We start from the raw sequence: 24742 nt of genomic DNA, 5'->3' as shown, positions 1-24742 counted from the left end.
AGGAAAAAATAAGGACTACAGTGACCATTAAGTGCTTTTTTCTGGCCGCAAATGAATCTGTCCACAAAAAAATCCCTTTTAAAGACTGTAGTTGATTGTTGAAATATGTGCATTAAGTGTATCTGTAAAATCAAGCATTTGCAGATTACAGTAAATCAGTAAATTGGGTGTAGAAGCATTAAACAAATGCAATATTTAATAATGATTTATACCCAAGTTAATTTTTCAGTATTTGTTGTTGTAGTTTGACTTATTTGAGTTTTGTTTATTTAAAAAACATGTATATGTAGTCCTTTATCCAGCTAAAAGGTGAATGGCAGTTATTCATTCATTTTACATCCACGTTTGCTTCTGTCTGCCCCATGTGCGTGCACGTCTCTGTGCCTGTGCGTGCACCACCCGTGCAGGATAGAAACTGCAGAGTGGTGCCGGTACGTCACAATGGAACACAAACTCATGCCAATTGAAGCAGAGCGTCTCTTCAACCTGACCCCCTGCAAAATCCCTGCCTGACAGGAAGACATTTTGCAGGTTTTCTCCTCCCCTAGAGCAGATCAGTCCCTGTATGTGGTCTACACATGTAATATATGCTGGAGACTTCTTCTTGGGTTTGTGTGATCTGAAAAAGAATTCCCAGCAGCCATCGGATGCTGATAAATAATGTCATCTGCGCAACATCACAGAATGAGGACACTCGCTTGCAGCTGCAGGCAAACAAACAGTTGCGGCTGGGGGTGCGTGGAGGCGCGGAGAGAGAGGAGCTTCATCCCGTCGGGGGCCCGCAGAGTCCTTTGAAAAGTTCTCTGCCTCTCGTTCCAAAACAGCACAAAGTCAGCAGAAGCCAGAGAAAGAGAAACCCCTTGTACCTTTTCGAAGCAGCAGGAAAAAAGGCTTAATGAACCTTAAGCAGACATCTGAGAGGCATGAAGTGTCACAAACTGCACAATGGAGAAAAACAAATCCACCACGAGCCAGCTGGACAGACAGTGAGTGTGAGGGATTGATGTGTGCGGATAAAGTAATGAAATATGCTAATCTCCTCTTTCATCCTCCTGCAATCCACCACAGCATCTGTCCATATGTTTACCTCTGTGTTTGTACACACAGTAGTCCTTCCTCATGGTGTTCATGTGTGGATACGTGTGCTGTGCATGTGTGTGTGTCTGTGTGTGTAATGATTGATTTGGCCACAGAAACACGCGGCGATGCTCCCCTCCAAACCCTGCCGATGCACTGCCTTTGAAACCCGAGCGCTGTCTCATTCTCAAGAAGCTGAACATGATCTGTGCCTTCGCCCTGCAGCACAGAGTTCAACCTCATTCAGCTGTGAAACCAACGCCTGATAAGGAAGTTGCCTTTTGTTTTAATGGCTGACCGAGGCCCTAATGACGACCTGCTGAAAGCCAACCAACAGGAAGGAAAAGAGAGGGAAGTTTTTGATATTTCCTCTTTCCTTCCTCTGACGTTACAGGTGAGGGTTCGCTCAGCCTTTCGAGGGTATGGTTTTTGGCAGCACCGGGCCACTAATCCCGCAATGTCTCCCCCGGGAAAGGTGGTGAGGTGGTGTAACAATATATGGTTGGAGCGTTTGGCCACAGAGAGGACAAGTGACATAAGTGTCCCATTGACCCTCAGCAGGCTTTTTATTACAGAGGCGGCGCTGCTTAAAAACATCTGAGTCACTGTGGAAGGGGCAGAGACAGAAAGCAAACTTATGTATTTCAGGATTCAAAGCAGTCGAACCCTAAACATCCGAATATTCCCGTAAATTACATTTTTCTATTTGTATTTTTCAACAATAGCCATTCAGTTTATTTACATACAGTAATTACTTCTCTATATACATGTTTTCATTGTTAGTGGCGGGGAAAGCCGGACTCAAGTAACCTCCAAATCACGAGGGAAATGATGCAGCACACTCTGCTGCTCCTTCACATGAAAAGCCTTTAAGTGGTGGAAATGTAAAGGGCCTGAGAGGCAGTACAGAGACTCCAGGACCAGGTCCTGGGAGCAGGAAAGTTCTTATTTAATGGACAGCAGAATGTCCTACACGGCTGATCAGTCAGGCAGGCGAACACATCTTACTGGGAGTCGGCTGTAATCCCAAATCCCACAAAAACAGGCAAAGGTCCAGAATAGAGGAAAAACGATGTCCTGAGGAACTCACAGGGAGGAACACCAGCGGTGGATACAGGATACAGGTGGATACAGGTGAGATGAATGGGTAATCAGGATAAACCCAGCCTGCAGCTAATGAGGTGTTACAGGTAAAGGGATTGTCTTTTATTGTGAAGCAGTCGAGTCATTTTCATTTGTCAAATAAAAAGACATTGGGGTTACAACATCAAGAACAAACAATGGGGGATGTTTTCACATAATTTAAACACATTTTACAATAACCTAGCGTTGATGTAGCCTATTTCTGTCAATCTCAACTCCTTAATAACTATCTTAGCTTTGTAAAGACACAATTGCCGATTGGTCTTGAGCCGGAGCTTTTTTATCTTCTCATTATTTGGGTTTTACTGTCAAATGCACTGTATTGTTTAGTTTCACCACAAAGTCCACCATCTGGACTCGGGGAACTCAAACCGCTAACACCACTACACATCCGCCCAGTCCCAAAGGGCAGACAAAGTTAGCGACTAAAGTTAGCTTAATGTGTAACTTTAGTGTAAACTAAAAGTACTTAAAATGCGTATAAATACTGGAAGTCATTGTTGAAAACCCAAAGCTAAGCATATTGAGCCCAAGTGACCAGAGCTCTGCACTTCTTAAATCAAGGACATTTCCGTCTCCTGTCTCTTGTCCTCTCATCTCCTCATCCAACGTGATCTCCAAAACCTGTTCGTAAAAATGTATACGAAATATCTGACATAGAAATTCGTAACAATACATACTAACTGCCGGTTGTTAACCACGCCCCTTGAGTGAACGTCTCTCCGCCATGTTGGATTCTTGAGTGAACGTCTCTCCGCCATGTTGGATTTTTTGAGGGGGTTAGGGTTAGTATTCTATTCTTACAATCTAACATTGATTTCTCGTTAAAAATGCAATCATAACACGTTTATTTTACATCGTTAGACTTCACAAAGTGTGTTTACGGGGTGCAGGTCCCCATTCACCTTTTAACGAACAGGTTTTGGAGGTCAGGCTGCCTCATCTGGCAGTTTGCTGTCTGTCTCCTTCCTTCAAAAATATAAATATTAATTCTTGAAAAAGATAAACAGCATTTGATTCTACATCAAACATTTGTTTAGCTGTTTTTTTTTTCGCCAGAGAATGGCTTTATTTACCTTGGAGGAGCAGTAGAGAAGTGTGAGGGAGGAGGCTGGAGGGAAGGAGGCGAGGTGCCAAGTGTGGACGGTGGGTGGATGGGTGGCTGGTAGGCGGTGGGGGGTTTGTTCTGATGCACCATGAGACTTCAGCCTCTCATTGTCATTGTGGATGGTCGGGCAACTTGGAATTCAATTTAATAAATAAATGAAAGTGGCGGCTGCTTCCTCACAGTGTCTGGGCGAACAGGGCTTGAATGAATTGTATCTGCAGTCCTATGACCGTAAACGCTATTCCCATTTGGTACATAATAGAATGTGCATCATCACATCCTTGGGTGGATTTGGGAATTTGATTGAAAACTATTACTCAATGTGGCCTTTGAACAGGATGTAATTCCTCTAAAACTGCCAGGATTTCCGTTTTCCTGATTTCACCAAGAACTGTTATGTTAAAAATCTTTAATGTGATAATTACTACATAATCAGACCTCTTATTCTGCTTTAGCATAAAATCTGGTTAAACTGAAAATGTGGGGTCAACATAAAGCTTCACATCAATGTTCTTGTTTTTACAAGACCCCTCACCCACTACACTGGCCAATACCGCCAGAACAATGCAGCCAAATAACATTGTTGTCAGAAATAGAATGACTGAAGCATGTCGGCCACCGGCTCTTTGTGAGCGCTGGTACTTACGGTAGCTTTGTTTCTGTGAGAAGGGGACTGTCTGTCACCCCGGCCTGAGCATTCTTCCTGTTGATCTACGCCACGCCGGTCCAAGTCTGCTCTCAGGTCAGCGCGGAGTGTCACTTTCACAACGAAAGTGCAATGATAACGGTTTCCTCACACGTAACATTGCGCATATTTTTTTTTCTTCTGTTTCTTTCCATGCAATATCCTAGAGGAATGATATTCAAGTGTATCCTATTTCTTCAACTATGTTTTACCATCGGGGCAAATTTGCCTGGGGTAAATTTGTATCATATCTTTGCTGTGGCTCTCAGACATATCAGGAATTTCAGTATTTCATTTCTATTGCGTGATAGTGTCCTATCGATATGTACACATATACTGCTATGCTTAAACCAGACACTACGAGAGAACGGTCACACTGTCACGTCCCTATCATTACTCTGAGATATGAAATACGTCAGTAATGAATGGAATAAGGGGACTTTTCATGGATAGCATGCCTACTAAAACCACCGTACCATCCAGTTTATTTACAGGTTTCAACTTTAAGAATAGGGTTACATTTTATACTTGATGTTTAAGAATTTCTATATGTTTTATTTTTCAGGTCTTGCCCGTTCTCGCTCATTACTAGATTACTTTTTCTAGAATACGGGTCAATAAGTTGGTCAAAACATGTCTTGCACTGGTTTCCCCTGAGTTTCTGTTCTCACACTTGTAACTCTGCCAGACAGCTAAAGTCTCGCTGGAAAGCATTTATGCTTTAGATCGTTCACAGTTTCTTTGTGGCCTTCACAATAGTTGTGCATAGCAAAATAAGCACTGATGAGAAAAGGGAAGCACTCTGTTTTTGTTTATTGGTTTCTCAAGTGGGAAACGCCGGTATCTACTTCAGAGCTCCCAAAGTCTTCGGTTTTCCTGTCCATGCTACGTCTCAAACTCACTGACCTACACGCCGCCTGAAGCGCTTCCAAACCCCTCTGTACTTTAGCCTATCAAGGTCTTCAGCAGGGTGGAAGATTCCTTAGCTGATTCTGATGAAGAGCTCAATACGCACAGTTGTTCTGTGTAACAGCTAAAATGAGACCAGCAATCTGAGGGTCCAGGTCCACATATCTTTTTTCAGCATTCCCACGCACTTGTTGAAGATTTTTATTCAGTGTGGCCACTACACTGATGGAGACCAACATTACCCTCTCCTGAAGTCTTTGTGCTCCCCACAGGCTTCTGTGGATGGTGTTTCTATCTGATGGTGGTTGCCCCTGCAGTGGTCCTGCTGTGCACCTGGCTTGCTACTGACAATTATTTTTTATTTATTTCTGTCATAGGAACTGAATGTATTATACATCTTTTACATTTTTCATTCTGTACACATGGCATCCATTGTAGTCCTCCACCTATGGAAGGGTTTTTCATTTTTTGGGCAGTTTTTCCTGCGCTGATGTGAGGGTTTCGGGACAGAGGACGTTGTATGTGTACAGACTGTGAAGCCCTCTGAGGCAAATTTGTAATTTGCGATTTTGAGCTATAAAAAATAGAATGAATTGAATACTTTATTAGAGTGATGTGGCTTTCTTTCCCATCAGTACATCCACCTCTTTTGCCCCCATCATTAACGACTGTCTACAGTGGGCCGGACTAATCAGGATCACTTTCCCCAAACTGCTGCTCTTAGAAGGGATTACAGTGGTTAATTATTGCTCTAGTTGACTCTCACAGACTGGCTGCAGAGCCAAGTCTGTCTGTGTTACTGACTCCGCTTTTATCGGCCCGACACCGGCACATCTCAGAGAACCAGACAACTTATTAGGGTTCAAACGAGGCTCATGGGCAAAGGCACCATCGCTCGTCTTGGGAATGTTGTGTGGGTTTTGACCATGGCGACCTGTTGCGTGCCCTTCAATGGAAACTGGAAGTTTTGTTAAAGGGAAGAAGTTAAGCCGAGTGATTTACTCGTTGGCCTGCTCTGGGAGATCAAATGCTTTCAGTTGCTTCACATTAATTCTCGGCATCCATCACAGCACTGGATGTAAACTGATGTCATCCGATATTATTCCCACTGATGGGAAATGTAGCTAATGGCTGTAACAGTGTTGGGGCTGTTATAAGAAGGCTGCCCCACAATATATTAGCAGCTATTGTTCCCCCCCACTGTTTTGTTACAATTTTCCATGAATGAAAGCCATTGCAAAAGGACAAAGCAACTCATAGCCACAGTTCAATTTAGGAGGAAATAAATGTTTGGCACTCTTTGATGGTTTCGTCCGTCGGGCTATAGAGTCACTATCCATCGCCGGCTTACGCTACATCATGACCGCCACAGCCGGCAGACACCTCTGTGAGCTACATCACCGCAGCACAATAACTACATTAGCAGGTGTATCAATCGGATTTGAGTGTGGTTTATTCGGGGGAACAGATATTTCAGCTGGTAGAAGCGACGCACACTTGGCAGCGTCCATCAATGCACTGCATGTGATGGAGGAAATAGGCGCCCACATAGGGAGGCAGTAAAGGTGACGCTGTTTGTTTTTCTCTCCACCACATTGACAAAGATCGACCCCAGTGACCTTTAACTGCAGCTGGATATCTGATGGGAGGCTGCGTGTGTTTCAGAGCGGGTCACATGAGGATGCCTCTGGTTTCTCCCGGGGAGAATGGTGCCCTTTGTCTTAGAGACCCCAGGGACATATAGGAGATGGTGAGGCTGATAGATGCTGTCCTGGACGCCTGACTAGCAGACCAAGGTACCCCTGCAAGATATTAAGGATCCACCCTTTGATCCCCGAACCCTCCAGATGCTTAACTGAAGCAACAATAGAAGCCAGAGCAGTGGAATGAACGTGGGGCTTTCATTCAAGCTCTTGACCGTAGTCTCTGTCCGTCTGCATGCATGTGTGCGTGAAGGCAGGCTGTCCTTCTAAGCCTGTCCGTCACAATAAACCTTTTGATTCCTTAATGGGGATGGGGTGAGGTGAAAGGAAAGGGGATGGGGGTCATAAAGTTACCCTGAAAGGGGAGGAAGTTTGAGAAATCACCTGCAGTCTCAGAGCCGGTGAGAAAGGGAAAGATGTGTGCAGCCGTAACAAGATTTGAAACATGTTTGGTAGTTTTTGTAGTCAACTGTGTCTGACGACCTCCTACTGCATGTGCGTGAGCATGCGTGTGTTTGTGAACACGGGCCAAAAATCTCCTCCGTCACATCAAGGACAAGTCATTTAGAATAGGATTAGGGATTTGCAACCATGAGCGCCCTCAGACTCTCCTGACAGAACGAAGGGGAATTGGGAAGAAAAGTGAGACGCTTGTCCCTGTCTCTGAGCTAGCAGACAAACAGCTGGGCCAGACATCAGTTTCTTACACTGCAGAGATGCCAGGGCCGAATACTGTTTTGATCACTGGCTCGAATGATTTGAACTGTGCTCGTGTCCAATAAAAAGGTATATACGCAGTTTATTCATTTGTTCAGTTGGAAAACATTCACCATGACACTTTCAAGTATTACAGCATAAGACAACTTCATTGCTTGTGGACAACATGATGCTTCACATATGGTTCTGCATTCGGTAATATATATAAACTTCTGCAATACATAAATAACAATGACTGTACGTCTCCTATCAATATACACATTCAGTACATAAATGACTATACAATGACAGAGAATAGAAATATAACTCTGCCTTATGAAACCATGGAAAATATACAAATTCCTTGTTCGGTCTTCACAGCGAAACCTTCTGGCAAATTGCACAGATCTCTCGCTAGAATACATAACAAAGTCCTGGATAAATGAGTGAGGACTCAGTGGGGTGTAATTCACAGTCGATAACATTCAGTGCATCTGAAACCATGTAATACAAACCATCAACACAGTCAAATGTTCTCAAGACAAGCTCACTGAACTTCACAGGTCCAAAAGGAGACATGGAGTGGCCGGGGTGGGTCTGTATGAATCTTTCTAGCATGTACACTTATACACACTCTTTAGGAACATCTGGAACATCAGGACATACAGATCCATGCGACCCATGTCTAAGATGCATGAAAATAACAACGTGGGGGGATTTTCTCATCTTCTCCCTCCGTGGATGCTCCCTCCTCCCTCTGAAACTGTCCCGCACTCGACAGCTTTACCATCTCTGCTGCTTCAGCCGTGTGTCAGGTGTCAGCAGCCTCTAACTTTGTGTGGAAACGGTCCTAAAGGCAAGACCTCACACCCCCTCGCCTGCAAATGCAGCGTTTTTGTTTCACTCTGTTCTGCTATTAATAGCTCGGTGGCGTTCACGTGCCCTGCTGAGCACAGCGCTTCACGTCACCCGGGTCATGGGGCTGATCTTGTTTCACAGAGTGCAAAAAAAAAAATGGCGACTCACACTGACATGCAGACTAAATTTACCTGACATTGGCCAAGGAGGAAGTGTACGACGGCGCGCTGGCTTTTATGGGATGACAATGTGAGGGAAAATGAGGGCATGACCGCTGGATCTAATGTTGTGAATTCAGTTGGTGCTTTGAGGCCTTGATGACTCGCTTCACGGCTCATTCATAACGCTGAAATGAGATCTACTGCCTCACTACGCATGCACGGACGCTGACCAAACCCTCACAGCACAGTTCGTAAGGCGCTCCTCGAACGCCTTTGTCATATGTGCTGTTAGGGAGGAACACCAGGAGAGGCATGACTGCACTACGACGGGGTCGATCATCTTAGCGACCATGCGATGAAGATGTTACAGACGGGAGTTCAGCTGAGGAGGGACGAAAAAACGTTTTAGTGTCCGTGGAGGTCGCAGTGCAGCACGGGACGCCTCGCCGTTAGTCGACTGGGGACAGTGCGAAGGCCATGGCGATGGCGGCCACGAGGAGGGCGGAACTCGCCAGGATCGCTGCGCCTCCCGACCGAAACACCTGCCGACCGTTCAGGGGCTGCACCGGCCGGAAGGTGCCCACCATCTGCTTCCCATTTTGGAATTTGAGCTCAGAGAACGCCCGCAGCTGGAGGAACACAAGATAAACCCAAATGTTACGAACCAGAATGTCGAAAGCGATCCTGGAGGTGTGTAATCTTTCCGAGCCCAACTGAGACAAAGTTTTTTTTCTCAATTTGTATATTTTCTCATGCCATACATTATTGAAGAACTTCTACTTTGAGCCTTTTCATTTTCAGCTTGCTCCTCTATCTGACAGCATTATTACAAGTTACTTTACTGATTAAGCATTTACTTATTGAAATACCATACATTGTTCACCAGCAGTTACCCAATGTTATGCGACCCCTTACAAAAGGACAGTGTCCAGATGGGGCCCCTTGTCAAAGTTCAAAATGTTTATGAGATCCCGCAAATTCCAATAGATCCCCCCTTTAAATACCTGATGGAAGCACACAGAGGTGAAAAAGCTCACTATGTCTAAGAAAAAACTAGGATTAGAGAACTGTACAAACAACAGTTCTTGTCTTATTCAAAGACCTCATTCATTTTCTTTGAACTCTTTAAAACTTAGTCGGGGATCTAAATACATTCTGCACCATTCAAAGAAACGTTCAATGGCTGTAGATTTAACAGGAATATCTCCTCACATTCCTTCACTTCTCCGGTCAATAATTCTAACCTGTTCCACGCTCAGAGGGATGGGATTCTCAAACAAAGTCCAAATCACAGCCTCGGTGCACCCTGGGGTGGTCAGAGAGCCCTTGTAGCGGTAATATGTGGTCAGATTCTTCTCAGGTGGGATCAGTTGGGCCAGGGAGATGGAATTTAAAGAAGTATTTCCATCTGAAAAGAGAGAAACAAAGATGGAACATCAGCAACCTTGCTGTGCAGCAATGTCTTACGTTGGTTATTTTGATTACGTACTTGCAGCTTTGATGTTCTGCAGAGCCTTAATGATGGGCTCGTACTTCCGGTTGGCACTGGTGGACCTCTGAGGATGTAAATACACACTGTTTCATACTGATTTGAGGTCTGTTCTGTAGTAGCAGTTTGATTTCGATGCCGTCAACAATATGATTACCTCATAGAAGAACCCAAGGACAGCCACTCCCTCCGGGTCCGACAGCGCTGTTGTCAGATCAGTGTAATGCTGCTTCATGTGAACAATGTGCAGCTGTTGGGACAAAATTACTGGGGTTACCGTTTTTTTGTAAATGGGACTCAAAAACAAAAGTCACGATCGAATCTCTAACAATAGACCTGGATACCTCAGGGATCAGCTCAAGTTTATCAGTTCTTTCTCAAAGACATATTTTTAATTACGCAATAAGTATTTTCGACTATTCAAAGAATGGAGCTTTTAATGGGCAATATTCTCAAATCCTCTAAAAGGTAAAAAGCCAACAATTAATTTATCTAAGTCTGTGTTTGGGTAGAGCTCCGTTTATAAAAGTATAAATAAGATATCAATGTACCTCGTCATCAAACTGGGTGTTATATTCATTTGCTCCAACAAACAATTAGGGGTGGGGGAAAAATCGATACAGCATAGTATCGCGATATTCGACGTGGCAATATTGTATACTGGAGCCGATTCAGTCAGCTGTTTGAGTACCTAATCATTGACCGCTGCCCCGTGCAAAGTCCGGAAGCCACTATTTGCTAACTGTCATGTGTCAACGCACGAGGCACCCAGCAGCCGGCTCAAACAATAACTGGCAAAACTGTGGTAAAGGCCCTGTCGCAATTCATGACCGTTGGCATGACTGTTGACCCTTGGCATCCCTAGAGTCATACGAAGGGACCAGGGAACCAATTTATTTTCTCACCTCATAGTCCAAGTGTTAAAACTGCTGAGAATTAGACATAACCAGTCGTCTGCTCATTGTGCACTGAGCTAGATGGAGACTGGGAACACGATCCACCATGGGAGCTGTTAGCAGTCAGGCTTTAGTCCAAATGATGTAGTGATTGGCCAACCTATCCGGGGTTTAAGGACAGTGTTTAAGGATGGTTGGACAGAGTCAGATCCACTCATCAACCTAATTGATTACGTGAATGGGTTTCAGGAATCAACTTTATTCTGCAGGGGAGTTAGCAATACAAATGTTGGCTGCATCACAAGCTAAAATGAAGAAGAGGTATGATCTCCAAGCAGAGATCCATGAGCTCAGTGCCGGTGATCAAGTTTTGGCTCTTTGTCCATTAGTGGGTTTTCTGATCCGTTTGCAGTGATCAAATGCATCTCTGACAAGAATCACTTGGTTTCAACAGTGGCCTATCAAACCTATCAAATTGTTTCATGTTCAACTCGCTGAAACCCTGTAACGCTCACTCTTCAAGTGCACCTGGTAATCCAGCAGTTACAATTGAGAGTCCGGACGAGCTGATTTTGGAGTCTCCAGACTTGTTTGGCGACGTACCTTCCCCTACTAACGGGGCTGAGCACGACATTGAGGTGGAAGCTAGCCATGTAGGAGCGGGAGCCGTGTTAATGCAGAACGATGAGCAGGAAATTGACAGGGCAGGTTTTTTTTAAAAAGAAATTTAACCGTTGCGTTTAAATTGGCAGCTTTTCACCTGCTTCCCTTGCAGATGTGGAGGTGGGTGAGGCACAGAGTTGTCAGGCAGAGGGGAAAAACCTGAGGCCACAACAACACTGGCCCTGTGTGTTGAAAAAATGCCCTCTGAATAGTATTAGATGGATAGATGCTCCTTTTGGTTTTGCTGACAGTTCTGGTTTGTTTTCTCACTATACAACACTGCATACACACTCTCCACAAACACACGCACTTAGACAGCTGAAATTACTGACTTCACACGTCACCGTTAGTTTATGTTTGTCCTTCATGTTTGCTTTAAAAAACCAGTGGCAGAAAATAACTTGTAACAAATGCTATATTTACTGCCATTTTAGTAACCTTTGCTAAAACTTCTGTGTCTGGGGACTATTGGGGAAAAAACAACAATGTATTTGTGGCCTTCATTGTTAAAGATTTATGTCTTGAGTGGGAATAAACAGGCTTGAGGCTAAGAGCCAGACACAGTAGAGAAGTTACTCATATTATATGTATATATATATATATATATATATATATTTATATTTGAGGTGTGTGTTAGTATTTACTTATAGACAGGTTGTCCCTATAAATGAAACATTTCCAAAAATATATATATTAATATATATATTTAACGTTATAACGTTATATTAACGTTTAACATAACGTTTAAATTATATATATATATATATATATATATATATATATATATATATATATATATAATTTGAAAACTTTACGTTTATAGGGAGAACCTGCCTATGATCCTAGTTCAAACTGTTGGTTTGATTTTTCTATTGAGTTTCCAGCTTTTAAGAGTTTGCAAACCTTTTAGAGCTTCAGTTCAGAACTCAGAAGACAGGACGTGTGTGTGCGTATTACGGTACCTCCATGGGATACTGCTCCCCATCGATGGTGTGTTCGGAGCCAGGCCCTCCATTGTTGCCCCAGTGCAGGTGGAACTGCACGGCCTTGTAGCCGCCGGGTAGACCCCCATCCGAGATGGTGCTCAGGTTCGGAACTCCAACCTGAACTGCAGTAGGCACGCATCGGGCGTGAAGACGTCACAAAACGAGCGCCACAGCACTGACGGCCATCTGATGAGAATTGGAAGGCATGCTCACCCGAGTGGCCGTTGTTCTTGATTGTGGCTCTGAAGATCTGCTGGTAGTTGTCGAACTTGAAGGGAGTCAGCCGCTCGTCTTTCAGAGTCTTTCTGGTGACCACGTTGATGGGCGACTGGTTCCTTCCTTCACAGTCGCTGTGGGCGTGGTTCCAGTTGCCTGGCGCTGAAATAAGCAAAAGGACGGAGTTAAACAAGTTGGACTGCTGGGTTTGGAGTTCCGCAGTGACTCATCAGTCTTCTCCATCAATATGTTACATTTAGATATATTATTTAAAAGAAAACAATACGATTTTTTTGTTTTCTCAGAAGTTCTTTCAGTTTCAGCTTTTACTGCATTTATTATTTTTAATTTGAATTAGTTAAATTGCTCTTCATCTTAATTGTTTGTATTTTATTGTACATAACATTTGTTGGATTTATGTGAAGCACGTAACTTGATTTTGAAAAGTACCATATAAATAAATCAATAGATCAAATAACATTACACTTTTAGTAGTTAATGAGGCTTACCATTGCACTGATGGTCACAGGCAAACTGGGACTGATAACACCAATCTGAAATATGAAGAATATAAATGCATGTTAAAAATCGTGTAGCTCGCCATTTAATGTATAAAGCAAACACGGTAAACAGTACAACACCCGTCAGTCAGCCTACACTGCTGACCCCTGACCCCTTGGCCTATTGTGAGTGTTTCTTCTTAGAATAAACACTGACAATGTCCAGTTTGATCATTTGTGTGTCCTTTTATTTCTTTTTAAAAATCTGTCTTTTTATTATTAATCACTCCCTCCCTTTATTAAACTCCTCCCTTATTGCAAACACTGAATTGTTCTCCAATGTATGGGATTTGTTATTCCCAGCCATACAAAAAGCCCTAATACATCGGAATTGCCTATTTACAAAAAGTTACCGTTTGGTCTGTATCTTTCTGTGCTATCAGAATAAACACAGAGCCAATATTTTACATCAGCGAGGCCCCATTCCCACATGTTTGTCTGAGGGTTTATTAATATTTAATAATTGGTTTGGATGTTTCCATCCCGTACAGACAAATATCTGCAGCTATCTCACAAATCAAATATTGATGAGAAACACACATGCCTTTGAAAAGATGCAGGGATTGTCTCCTGCTTGTTATTGGACTGGTGATTCCTCTCAGTGTTTGTGAAGGAAGTCAGGGTTTCGTTTATTATTTTGGCAGGTGTATCCACTGGTGCCATTATTCGCTATATTGGTAGCTGGACATATAGAGAATAAATTGTTGTAGTCTGATTCAATATTAAAATATTTTATGCATTGCCCAATGTATTATGACTTCTGTTTAACGTGTAAGCAGTGGTGGGAGGTAAATTTACACCAAAGTACTTTACTTACTCCATTGCATTTATTTGCTAGGCATAAGTATTTATTTTTGAGATATTTTATGGAGTTGATGTGAGATGTTGAGAATGTGATGTACAGCTATGAATTCCACAAACTGAGAGGAACTCTAGGAAGGAAGTCTAGTAAAATTGTTTCACCTTCACCAAATACGGCTACAACAGAAATAGTACTGATGTTATAACATTAACAGTCCTCTGCATATAGGCTGCTTTTACTTTAATTAGTCTACATTTGCTGGTTGAATATTTCTCCTCACACTTTACACTACAGTACTAATCAACTAATTGCTAGTGAACCATTAGTTAATACGAGTCACTTATAATTTATTAAAGCGGCAAAGGATTCGCTATTTGAAAAATGTGTAAAGGGGCAAATGATGAACGAATCATGTAAACAAACTCGAAACTACTTAGTTACTAATTAATGAGTTGTTAATTAAAGATAAGTTCTCGCGCTGTTTGTGTTTCCCTTTTACTTCGTATCAGAGTATTTTTACAGTGTGGTATTGTTAGTTTTACTTGCGTAAGGGATGGAAACACTTCACTATCGGCGCTTTATAAATATCTCTATGGCTCAACGTGACTTTTCATCTCAGCCAATCAGATTACTGTCCGCACAATTCTTGACCAATGGCTGCTTGGCTTTGATGTCTCGTGCTTGCAGAGAACAACATACAAAGGTTATAAAGGATCCTGGAACTTTAGTCATCAGAGCAAACTGAAGAAACAGTCGAGAAGAAAACAAAAGACGAGGAAAGGAAAACCAACAGGTTTCATTGACCGCAGTGGGAAATGTCGCGTGAACGCGCGCTGCGGGCACGGACGTGTTTGTCTGAGCCAGACGTGAACTCGAGCACGCGGTTCAAAAGACAAGGAGAGACCGAGAACCTCTGCGTGTCCCCGCGGCATCTTTTTGTTGCGTTTACCACGAGTTAGAAAATATGGCCTCTTTTATTCACCGTGTCAAGTTTGCCTTTTCATCAGAACGTCGAAGTGATTTAGCGACTATGCAGAGACGCAGAGGTGCTCCTCTCCGCGTGCATGTGAGGAGGAGCAGCATCCTGCACCTCCTCACATGCACCGAAGGAGCACCGATGACTGATATTTGTCATAAGTGCACACCGATAGAGTCTCAGTTTTAACCCTCGGGGATGTTTCACTGAAGTCAACGCGTCTCAATCACCTGCTGGGAATTTGGAGCACTGGTTGTGCGCAGCTTGACGCATCTCTCTGCGGCAGAGAGAGAGAGAGAGAGAGAGAGAGAGAGAGAGAGAGAGAGAGAGAGAGAGAGAGAGAGAGAGAGAGAGAGAGAGAGAGAGACCATACCATACCTAAGCGGCACTAAAGGGCGCTCAGCTCGTTTGGATCTTGCAGCTTTTGTCTTTGACTCAGTTGTGAGCTATCTGCTCTTGAGAGAGGAGGGGAGTGCAGGTTTGGGACTGGACTGTGTGTGTGTGTGTGTGTGTGTGTGTGTGTGTGTGTGTGTGTGTGTGTGTGTGTGTGTGTGTGTGTGGAGAGCGTCACGCTTTTACCGATGATCGAGCCTCTCATTCATCTGGGGAGAAATTGCGCTTCCTCTGAATCTATTTTTAGATTTAGACCAAATTCGAGAGATTCTGTAATAGATTAACTTAAATAAACTCTCATTAAATAGTAACTGACATGGTTGGAAAAACTGGTAAAAAAATAGCAACCACTCATTCCTCTCATTGAGAAGCTTCATTCACCTTATTGATTAATATAATAAACTTACATAGAATCAATTATATTCATTCTTAGATGACACAACTCACAGATTTGAATCAGAAATATAAGAAATACATATTAAAAGACAGGGTTCAAACCTGGAAAAACATTTCCTCTCCTAGTAAGGTTACTAATTTGTTAAAATATAAGCAAACCTCTGGTTGTAGGACATAATGTCCATGAAAAGAAAGCACACCTACCTCCTGCTCTTGTGCAAGTTGTCAAAAATGACACCAGGAGAACGGGCAGGATCAGCTGCTGCATTTTGGAGCTGAATCGGCCGAGGGAAGAAAACACAATGACTTGTTTTTCTACTGTGATCGCATTCTTGCAGGGGGTCTAATACTTATCTATCAAAGAAACAGTGGCCCCTCCCCCTTTTGGGCATCGTCTCTAATAAAGCTCCCCACTGATAAGAGCTCCAATGAGGGGAGGGGGGGTATCAATTGGCTCCTGGTGTGAGGAAGGCAGATCTAATCAAATCATCACAAGGCGTCGATAGAACTGCATCCCGGTGAATGGGGGCAGGTAAGCCACTTAGGGGACTGATGGAGTTAATGATCAATGTGGCTGAGCAATGAGCTATTGCTCCACAGGTAACTGAAGGTGGCCCTCAGATGATTAACTGTAAGGAAATAGATGAATATTATTATTAGAGGACTAAAACTACCTCCCCTTTGTCCTTTACTGTAAGCAATATCAGCCTGTTACAGATTTTACTTTGATGTTAAAAATAGCATGGTTTAATAAGAAACATTATTATTAAGGTAAATGCAACTAAATGTAGGCAGGTTTTTTATGAATATAAATGCATTAATATACGGTGTTACTTGGTAGTAATGGGCTGATAATGCATCATATTAAAGTAACTGTTAAATGCATGACAGTAAAATGTAAACTGTTTCCCTCTCAAATGCAGTGGGGCAGAAGTGTGAAAAGTAATTCAATAATCAACTAATTCAAAACATACACAGAGTAATACCAACACCTAATATCTGGAATAAGGTACATTTTCCAATTCACAACATACAGAGAACCTGTGGAGTAAGTGCAATACTTTGCAAAGACATGTCATTGTCTCCCAGCAGTGTTTCCTATAGAAAAACTGTCATTCTTACAGAGTAGAAACCTACTCAGTTATTGGTAATTTCCTCTTAAAAAACATGAATCAACTTGGAGGAAAAATACAGCCTGGAAGTAAAAACATTTTTTTTGATTTTTAAAAGACATTAATAAACAGGTAACAATAGAACCTAATGAAAAAATCTAATTGACAGAAAGGGTCTATAAAGGAAGGCTCTAAACTAGTGATTTCAAAAGTCGAAAGTGAATTGCGAAAGGTGTAGAAACGAATACAATATATATTACGGAGAGATGGGAATGGGAAACTATGTATAAAATAGTGTTTTATACATAGGGGATGATAGATGATGTGTTTTTTACATAGGATGAAAGTGCAAAAGGAAAAATACCACCTTGAAAATACAATAGCAGCAACAAAAGCCCGTAAATGGTTACAAGCCGACCCACCTTCTGTAGAAAACTGGACTGAAATTGCATGCGCAGCAAAGTGGGCAAGGTGGATCCAATATGGCAGAACGACAGACTGGCCCGATCTGGTCACCTGGGTTTCTGTTTTCTCATATATTTTGGGATTTTGTCTGCAAGAGTTTTCTATTATCTTCAAAAGTAAAACTACCACACAACCAAGATGCGATCCTGTGCATATAATCCTAAAACTAAGAAATGTTGTGACCCGGACAACGGAACAAAATTCCTACCATCTGTCATTTGGATGAAATACAAGGCTGACCTGCCTGACTGACGACATTGTTGATGTGTTGTAAGATTGTTTTGACAAGTTTGTATGTATGTATTCGTTTTGTATTACTTATATAGGCAATATGTTTTCCCCGACCTAATCTTTGCCAGGTGCATGATTTTCTCTGTTTTTTGTGTCCTTTTTTTGTTTTTCTGTTATTTTTTATAATAACATTTCCTATAAAGTGTTGTTTTCCCATGATAAAAATACCCTAAGAAAATGAATAGAAACATGAACATGACTCAGCTTGCGTTACTGTTCTTGGGCAAATGAGGAAAATGGGCTTGATTGTGTGTGTGAAGAACATTCCTATGTTTTTGCAGTAAAGGAATTGAGGCTTATAATGGATGATCCTTACAGCCTCTACTAGAGAAAATAAATCCATAATTGTGAACTATGCAAAGATCTCTTGGTATGATTTACTGAATGTGGCGGTCTTCTTGAAGACCACCAACAAAGTACAGATTTTTTACTACTACCAGTAATAAAAAAGCTCCATCTGGTGGACAAATGGAGGAAGCGCTTGGATGTTTTTTTTCTTAATTTATTAGTTTCCGGATACTCGAAGTGTTTCATCCCTTTTCGACCTTAATTACACTACAATTTACAGCGCATGAAGCATCATAGTCTGCTGATTGAGACGGAATTTACTGTAACTGTCTGTTTTTTAGATAATTTACTTACGGACAGGGGGGCGTTTGCAAGATGTGTATGTGTGCCTGTGTGAGTGACTGCACTAATTAACTCCCATCAATCACCTTTGTGATTAGAGGCAAACTAATCGAGAAAGAAAGAGGGGACAGATTTCCCACAAAATCAAACTAGTGGCCCTAGATGCAAAATCAAAAAGTCCAATCAAAAAAGATTAAGATTTCAATAGAGACTCAACACTCTGCCGAACGGGGAGGTATACGTCATAAGTAAGACTCTGTCAAAAAGTAAAAAATTTGTACCGTCTTCTTTCTTTGAGGAATTGGTCAGCAGATGTAACATTGGTCCAGATGGAGAGAGTTAGTTGGACTTTGTCTCACTCCCTGGGGACTGTGGCAAAAGGTGTCTTTTGGATTCCATAGTCACATGTCACCGACCAGAACAACATGTCCTGACTTAAGATTCAGCACAACATGTCCTAACCTTTTATCCCAAAATGATGCATGCTTATTTGACTAATGTCCGGACAACACGAATAGTCAGTGTGCTGCGGCTAAAACCTAAACGACTTGTGCAGAAGCACACTGAAAAACTCATAGTATAGAACACTTTAAAAAGGCATATGCCAAAAATATTTGGTAAAGTATGTTTAAAAAGTCATAAGAGTCATAGTATATAAGTATATTGAAACACTTTGCAAGAAGTGATACTATGTTTTAAAAGTCATCCAGAAATGAAATAGAATAGTGAATAAACACACTCAAAACTGTATTCAACCTTAAGAGAAGATCTGATGTAAGAACTACGACCTTTGGTACAGCCTCCGTAAATATTACTTATGCTTGTTTCAGAACCCCGGACAGCGCCGCATAGACAATGTTTCCCAACAGTAATAGTACAGTAGGCGGAAAAAGTCACACAGTGTACAACAAAATTAGGAATGAATGTCTTATTGAAGTCATAATATATTGTGTCAAAGAAAAAAAAAAGTCATAAAATACAACAAAAAAAAATTCAGTTTATAGTACTGAAGTGAATCTTATGGTAGTGTCACCAAAAGGGGGATAGAAAGTAATTTAGTATTTTGAAGAAAGAAGGACGTTACTGTAGAGGACAAAGATAAATCAGGAAAAGCAATAGAGTAATATTCATATAAAAAGTAACATTTTGTAAGTTGAATAGTTTTGCATAATTTTGAAAAACAAATAATCATGAAAAAGTCAAGGCACAATTTAAAAAGCCATAGTAAAGCCATAGTATAGACAATTTCGAAAACGCAATGAGTAAGTTACTCAGCTTAACTTGTAAAACATTTCAAAATTATATAAAAAAAAAAAAAGAAAAACTAGAAAAAAGTATAATAAAGGCTTATTATATTGTGTGAAAAAAAGTCATAACATGTGTATGTAAAAAATTCATAGTGAAAGATGTCGTGAAATACAATATTCCATAGAATTGTTGAAAACAAAAAAAAACTCAAGTCAGTAAAAAGTCCACAGCATACTGGATGATAGGCATATCATCCAGTATGCTGATTACAAGTGAGTGTCGGGTAAACGGTAAAACTGTTTTAAAAACTGTCCAAATGGAATTTCATGGTACAAAGTTGAGCATTTGACTTTCACACATTAGTGATTTAATTTAGTTTCATTTTATTATTTCAATTATACTCTTCCTCTTCTATTATTTACCAGGGTATTTACAGTGTGTCGTAGACCGGTTTTGGATTTTCAGCCAGATTTGCTTGCAATCACACGCTCATCTCCTGACTTTGGAAATTGCACATTGATGCCTAAAACCTTTGAAAACTGAGTAAAAAATAAAAAGCAGAAACAGATCCACGATATAATCTTTTATTTTAACCCATGGGATTTGACTTTTACAGTGCATTTCTTAACAACAATTATTCAGTAAGTGATAAGTTTTAGCCACCACTCAGGATCAGATCAATCTGTATGTTACATTTCTGAGTTCCTCTTAAAGATTTGGACTTTGAACACCGTGTGAAAAGATTCCAAATATTAGACATTGGATAACCTCACAGGTTAACTAACTTAGTGACATCTCTCATCATTCATTGCAACGGGGAGCCTCACTATCAAACCGAACCACCTGTTAATCTTTAGTTGTCTCAATTAAGCTGCTAACTATCTGTACTTTAGAACAGACATTAGGTGGCCAATTAGAAACCGGCTGCCATCCAGAAGGGAACAAAGTCTTTAAAATTAGACAGAACTTAATATGGCACTATCGTCTCAAGGAAGAAAACAGGAGACACAAACACATTTTTAAAAGCGGACTGTGGCCAAACTCCCCTCAACGGAACAGGAAACTCAAAGCACTTTATTCAGTCTTTTCCCGAGCAGTCATCACTGCCAGCTCACCATTCGAGAAGGAGTCATCAGTCAGATGGACATCAAGCTTCATGTGGACGCTCATTCATTCGCACGTCTCCGCCGGACAAAAACAAAACAAACTTCCCTCCGGCACATCAAGGTATCCTCCAACGTCACATTCTCACATCAGAAGTAGATATTACAGAAATCTGCTCTTCCCAACGGTCCCGTGTTCTCTCTCACACACACACGCACGCACACGAAAAGCATTGATAAAAGACAGAACCACGTGGACGGTGCACATACATCGTTTTGAAAACACGTTGCAGCAATGAACACATACGGCCCACCAAATGCACATAGACTCGATCCAGTTATCCATTACATATTACATTCAGGCCCCAAGAAAACGATGCAGCGACAAAGTAAACAGCAGATTTCTCCCTTTTGCCCAAGTTTGGTCTCAAAATCCCTCACACACACACACACACACACACACACACACAACAGCTAGTAGTGCACAAAATAAGAATACAAAATTAGACTTTTAAATACTGTAGCAGCAATTTTTTTCTTTTAGTTGAAAGCCTCCAGTAGTACGGGTCAAGGCTTTGGAGTCCCCGACGCGTGGAAGGGTGGTAGATTGTCCTCTGAAGTAGGAGACGGTGTCTATAAGGAGGGTGCAGATGTTTGGTGCTAAAGGTGCGTGACTCCTAATGGGGGGGCCGGGATGGGGAGGTGTGTCTCGGACAGGGCGCTGCTAGAGGACGGAGCTGTGTGGAGGCCACTCGACGCCTCAGTGCTTCAACCTGGAAAGGTCTTTCTTTACAGGACCCCCCCCCCCCGTGCGGGCACATCTCCGTCTCACACCTTTCCTCCTCTCCATCCTTCAGACAGTCGCACAGAGCAACTCCGTTCCCAGACCGAGCCTCCCAAAGAGTAACAATTCTCGCTGCGGGAGGGGAGTGAGGGGGCTCAGCTAATTGGTCCAAAAGGAGCAGGACAGAGCCAAGGCGGGGCCACGCTACAAGACACTTCTCTCAGCTGGAGGCGGTGGCGATGGCCTTCTTGAGCTGCTGGCTGCGGATGTCGCGGGTTCGAGCCACCAGCAGCAGGTCGTGGCAGCTGTTGCAGACCAACACGGCGTCATACAGCTGCTGGTCCGGGATGGGCAGCTTCAGATGACAACAGTCTTTACAGAACACATTGCCACAGTTCCTGAAGATGAAGACCCCCAAACCAAGTTAGTATACTTTGGTACATAAAAAACTATAATTCTGTGTGGTACATTTTTAAGTCAGTATTCAGGCCCGGTAGCAGAACTGAATGGAGTCTGACCGTAGTGTCTGTGCACATACAGCTACACGTCGCATTAGCTACAGATACAGCAGGCTGCTTCATGAGGGGCCACGCAGACTAAAGATTAAAATATGGCTATACTCAGCACAAAATTAATTCATAATAATTCTTGAGTTGTTACTAAAGACCGGTTGTGTTAAGTCACAAAAATATTATCAGTTAATCCTCGAGTCCAGGTTGATATTAATGCCTCAAATCATATAATCAATCCTAAAACTGCCATAAGTGTGTCGTACAGATGAACAATCCAAAAACATTGTGCAAGTATTCAAATGTCAAAGTATTTTCTAAAAAAACAGACACCTCACAATGAACAAGATAAACTTATTGAATCAACTTAGTTAATTCAATAAGACAAAAAAAACGTTTTGAGTAATTAAATTACTACGTACTGACACTTAATGTCAGAGTGTGTAAACACACATATATCTACCTACCTTTTTATTTTTCCTGACTTAATGTGATATTTTGAGATTGATTGTATATTTAGGTAAACCAGAGTGAACCCCCACCTGCAGTGATGACGTCTCTTTGCTATCCAGAACTCACAGTCACAGTTGAAACAGTGAGAGGCCATGTGGTCAGGCACCCACCTTGTGACCTGCACACACACACACACACACACACACACACACACACACACACCTATCAGAACGGAGCCGTACAGGTGAAGGAGAGAAGGAAGGTGTGAAGAGTTGAAATAGAAATGATGAAGAAAGCGGACCTCTGTGTCTTTGCGATCCACTCGATCCCAGCTGCCCTCAGACAGGCGGTCCTCACTGTGGGTCGAGAGAGAATCCTCCTCGTTACTGTTGTCTGACTCTCTCAAACAGGTCTGAAAACAGAGAGAGACATGAGGTTAGGGGGTGCGAATGAGAGAAGAGAGAAAAAACACCTACAAACGCTGCTCTCAGAAAAGACTAGACTGAAACAAATGACTCACAATGTCATCCTCGTAGTCGATGTCGGGCTCCGAGGGAGGGCTGCTGTACTGTTTACTCTCCAGCCTCATCTGCAGCTGGCGCACTTGCTGCCTCAGCACCTCCACCTCCTGCTTGTAGCCTGCCTCGATCTGCCGTAGTCTCTGCTGCACGGCGTCCATGGGCACGGGAAGCCCGTCATCATCGAGGTAGGCCGGGGCTTGGGGCGGGGGAGGGGAGCTGGAAGCAAAGAGCGAGGAGTAGGACGCCGGCAGGAGCTGATGCCCCGCCACGGAGGCGCTGTTGAGGGCGGCTGCGGCCGGAGCGCACAGGCCGCTGTAGCCCGCGCTCCTGGCGGCGGACCTCAGGGCCTGCAGGGGGCTGCTGGGGTAGCAGAGGGCCTCCCTGCGGCAGACCTGGGAGCCGTTGGCCGCGGCGACACCCTGGGAGCGCAGGAGCTTGCTGGCAAGCCGGCGGCTCTGGTAGGCGTTGTGCTGCCAGGCGCGGCTGACGCCATAGTGACTGGCACTGCTGCAGGCGGACTGCACCAGACCCTGGACGCTCTCCCAGTGGGAACCCAGCAGGGACAGGTCGGTGAAGGGGCTGTGGGACGTCAGGTGACGGGGGGCTGCCTGGTTACTGTCGAAGGGAGCTACTGCAACGGTTAACACGGGCTCTTTTCCGCTCACCCCATCTGGCCTCGTGTCCTCTTTCTCCTCGGGGGGTTGCACCTGTGGCTGCGACTCCGGCTTCTCTTTGTCGTACAGATGACTCTTGGTGAGGTCCGGGCTCACTGTGGGAGGCGGGGTGGGCGGGAGGTCTCCATCACCTGTGAGAGTCTCTGTGGAGTCCTCCATGGGCAGGAGCGTCGTTTGCGGCTTCAGAGCCAGCAGATGTGCAGATTCTGGGGAACCGTCTTCTTGCCCCTCAGGGTGGCCGCTCAGCAGCGAGGTGGGGGCTGCGGCTGCGGGCTCAGTGCCCTTGCAGCGGAGAGGTAAGCAGGGCTCTGATCTGTGAGTGGGTGAGGCTGTGCTTTCGCCAGTCCTACGGGGGCTCTCGGCCTCCAGCGGTGGTGGAGGGTTGGTTATCTGGGGCCAAGGATGTTGAAGGACAGGAGTGGGGGAGGGAGTGTGAGCAAGTGCAACATCCTTACCCAGTAGAACCGGGGACAGGGGCAGAGAGGGCAGGGGCTGTGTGGTGAGACAGGGCTCCTCCATTGTGTCCTCACAGCTCTCGGCACCCAGGACACCCTCGGGGGTCTTGGAAGGACTCTCTAGCAGAGCTTCCCCCTCATTTCTGTCCAGGCTGGTGTCAGGTTTGACCTCCTCAGACAGGTCGGCAGAGGTTTCTTCAACTGTTGGGGAGGACTCTGGGGCAGTGCGGCCCTCCTGGCAGTGCTTATTGAGATTTGGATCGCTGGAGGTTCGTGTCAGAGCCACCCCGTTCTCAAAAGCGGATAGCAAGTTGTCCATGGAGCGGGTCTTGGGAAGTCTGCAAACCAGAAATTACATGAGGTTTGTTTTTTCCTCAACAGATACAGCTACGGCAATTTTGCCATTCTCTCTTTCAGACTGTAGAGGGCTCTCTGGCGCTCTGTAACATGAGGAGTATTTAAATGAATGTATGTAGGGGCTGCTAAAGCCTGATAAAGAGTACAGATACTGTGTAACCCATATTTGTCAGACTCGAGGCCCGCGGGCCGAATCCACCGGATGACTATTGTGTGCATGTGAGAATTACAGAAAGACATTTCTATAAAAGTAGCTGCTATTCCTAATCATTCCACTGGGGGTCTCACTCTGAGTGAGCGCATGCATTAGACCAGGTCGATGGCCAAGGCAGTGCTGTTAAATCGTCTGCGGACGGACTGGAACCAACCAGACAGCAGCGATCGCTTAAAAATGCGCCCCCCCCCCGTTGGCCGGACCATATT

At 43.5% G+C, this 24742-nt stretch overlaps 2 protein-coding genes across 15 annotated transcripts in view; both read right to left on the bottom strand.

Annotated features, from left to right (window-relative positions):
* Positions 1-7401: 7401 nt before the first annotated feature.
* On the bottom strand, positions 7402-16102 carry ca4a (carbonic anhydrase IV a). The gene is made up of 8 exons (XM_040182527.2): positions 15922-16102; positions 13100-13144; positions 12588-12752; positions 12351-12496; positions 9987-10079; positions 9830-9896; positions 9585-9748; positions 7402-8969 (listed from the first exon to the last, which is right to left on the bottom strand). The coding sequence occupies exons 1-8, from the start codon at positions 15983-15985 to the stop codon at positions 8790-8792; spliced, it is 924 nt and encodes a 307-aa protein (XP_040038461.1). The 5' UTR covers positions 15986-16102; the 3' UTR covers positions 7402-8789.
* Positions 16103-20033: 3931 nt separating this feature from the next.
* The window catches only part of mtmr4 (myotubularin related protein 4), a 29961-nt gene continuing 25252 nt past the window's right edge, over positions 20034-24742 (bottom strand). For all 14 annotated transcript variants that reach the window (XM_078106183.1, XM_078106188.1, XM_078106186.1 and 11 more), the window contains 4 exons: positions 22833-24300; positions 22614-22724; positions 22402-22490; positions 20034-21748 (listed from right to left, as the gene is read on the bottom strand). In XM_078106183.1, the coding sequence (XP_077962309.1) occupies positions 21571-21748; positions 22402-22490; positions 22614-22724; positions 22833-24300 (1846 nt within the window). In that variant the 3' untranslated portion in view covers positions 20034-21570. The remainder of the gene's footprint in view (positions 21749-22401; positions 22491-22613; positions 22725-22832; positions 24301-24742) is intronic.

Source organism: Gasterosteus aculeatus, chromosome 7 (assembly GCF_964276395.1).
Source record: "Gasterosteus aculeatus chromosome 7, fGasAcu3.hap1.1, whole genome shotgun sequence".
Taxonomy (NCBI): domain Eukaryota; kingdom Metazoa; phylum Chordata; class Actinopteri; order Perciformes; family Gasterosteidae; genus Gasterosteus; species Gasterosteus aculeatus.
The sequence above is the reverse complement of the archived record's forward strand: the minus strand, read 5'-3'. Positions and strand labels throughout refer to the sequence as shown.

Bases quoted from the DNA above. Each gene is read 5' to 3' on its own strand.
- ca4a (XM_040182527.2), bottom strand. From the start codon at position 15,985: ATGCAGCAGCTGATCCTGCCCGTTCTCCTGGTGTCATTTTTGACAACT. The intron at 13,145-15,921 runs GTAGGTGTGCTT...TTCATATTTCAG, and splicing joins AACTTGCACAAGAGCAGGAG to ATTGGTGTTATCAGTCCCAG. The intron at 12,753-13,099 runs GTAAGCCTCATT...TGCTTATTTCAG, and splicing joins CTGTGACCATCAGTGCAATG to CGCCAGGCAACTGGAACCAC.